At 51.8% G+C, this 1,924-nt stretch overlaps 1 protein-coding gene across 1 annotated transcript in view; it reads right to left on the bottom strand.

Annotated features, from left to right (window-relative positions):
* Window positions 1-926, bottom strand: part of DTD1 (D-aminoacyl-tRNA deacylase 1) — a 13,694-nt gene extending 12,768 nt beyond the window's left edge. Inside the window, exon 1 of the mRNA XM_031061263.1 lies at window positions 923-926. Coding sequence (XP_030917123.1) covers window positions 923-926 — 4 coding nt within the window. The remainder of the gene's footprint in view (window positions 1-922) is intronic.
* Window positions 927-1,924: the final 998 nt, after the last annotated feature.

Raw genomic sequence — 1,924 nt, 5'->3', positions numbered from 1 at the left:
CAGCGCCCCCCGGCGCACGGGAGGTGCCGCTGCAGCCCCGGCCCCGCCGCGCTGGGGAATTCCATAGGATACGGGACAGGTGCGTGTCCAGGTGCTTGGCCTTCCTCTTATTCCCTTAATCCCCTCTTCCTCTTATTCCCTTAATCCCCTTCCTGTAGGCATTTGGGGGTGCCTTCCAAAAAATGAATATGCACGTAAGCAGATTGGCATTCGCTATAGGAACAGCTATAGGGACACAGCGGAGTGCCCGGGAAAAGGAGGTGGTAGCTGTAAGGAGCTGAGGAGCCCATGTGGAAAGGTGGGGCCGTAGGTGCACGGGCTGGGTGGGACTTGGGTTGTAAAAGCTCCTGTAGAATCAAAGCTGTGGGCTGGAAGGGCGGGGACACTTTGCACCAGGCCAGGTTGCTCAAGGTTATCCAAAACCTGGCCTGGAGCACTTCCACAGCTGGGGAATCCACACCCTCTCCAGGCAGCCTGTTCCAGTGCCTCACCACTCTCACAGTCAAGGATTTCATCCTAATATCAAACCTTTTCCTATGCCCTCCTTTTATTTGTACCAAGTCCCCCTTGTTTTATCACCACAGTTCCTGATGAAGACTCCCTCTCCCTGCAGCATCCCTGCAGGGCCCCCTTCAGCAATTGGAAGGATCTGGAAGCTGAGGTGTGCAGGCAGAGATGGAGACAGCTTTCCAAAGAGCAAGATGGAAAACCTCAGATCCCCTTCTGGGCAGGGCAAGATGTGTCCTAAAAGGGTTGTAGGGAGAGCCCCAGTAGAAACGGGGAAGGTGATGTCCATGAGGACTAGGGAAAATAGCTTACAGAAACACTTCCACACTTGTAACTCATCTCTCTGAGCTTTTATTTGAAGGAACATTAAGAACTCCGGTAACCAAGACATTAAACTATATTCCCTCCCATTTACTCATGGTTCCTGAAGTATCCATTTCAGAGCTGCCCAGCTGAGGAGCCATCCCAGGTACAGCCTGCATCACCTGGGCTTGTCCTGCTGGGAAAGCACCTTCACACCAGCGGGGCAGAGCTGCTGTTCCAGCAATGCAAGGGACAGTTTTCCAGCAGTGGTCTGGTGCCAGGCACTGGGATGATGTTCTCACAGGTCCAGCACAACGTTCTGAGCTTCTGAACAGCTCACTTCTCAGAAGGAGGGCCGTCATCAGGAACAAAGAATGACACCACACGCCTGAGCAGCCGAGTAAGAGGAGGCTGAACCTCTTTGTATGTTATTTCTGTTCTCACTGTCAATCCAAAAGGATATTCCTTAGTGTGTACTTCCTTGCGGGGTTGTTTTGCCTCAGGATCATCTTCATTCTCTAAGGAATAGAAAGGATGGTAAGGGAGGGAAGACAAAAAAGAGCACAACAATAAAAATGTTTTATCCCTTTATCATGGGCATTCAGTATTCTTTTTGCTTTTCCTTCCATTCTGAGGCTCAGATAGCAAAGATCTCTTAACCATAGCCAGAAAAACTGATTTAATGGGGTAGATCAGATACCTGCACTGGTACTGGACAATTATCAGTACTACAGTAGCAGTAACAACAGGTTTCCCAAGCTATCCACATCAAAACTAGCCCAAGCAGCCCAGTGCAAACACCTATTAATTCCACTGTCTGATCACCCTCTCAGTAAAGAAACGCTTCCTAATGTCCAGCCTAACCCTCCGGCAGCACAGCTTCGAACCATTCCCACAGCGCAAATAAAAGCACCACGTTGGGAAGAGCCTAGTGCCCGTTCCCGTGACTTGACATAAAACATGAGCTTCTCCCATCAACACGGGATTTATCTACCCTCAGGAGGGACAGCCGGGGGCGGGCCGGGCGGACACCCGGCTCACTCAGCCGGCAGCCGCACAGCCCGAAGTGCCCCGAGAGGCGGGCGGGCAACACGCAGCGTTACTTTCCCCGGCC

Source organism: Geospiza fortis, unplaced genomic scaffold, assembly GCF_000277835.1.
Source record: "Geospiza fortis unplaced genomic scaffold, GeoFor_1.0 scaffold271, whole genome shotgun sequence".
Taxonomy (NCBI): domain Eukaryota; kingdom Metazoa; phylum Chordata; class Aves; order Passeriformes; family Thraupidae; genus Geospiza; species Geospiza fortis.
Note: the sequence above shows the minus strand (reverse complement) of the source record. Positions and strands in the feature narration are given on the sequence as shown.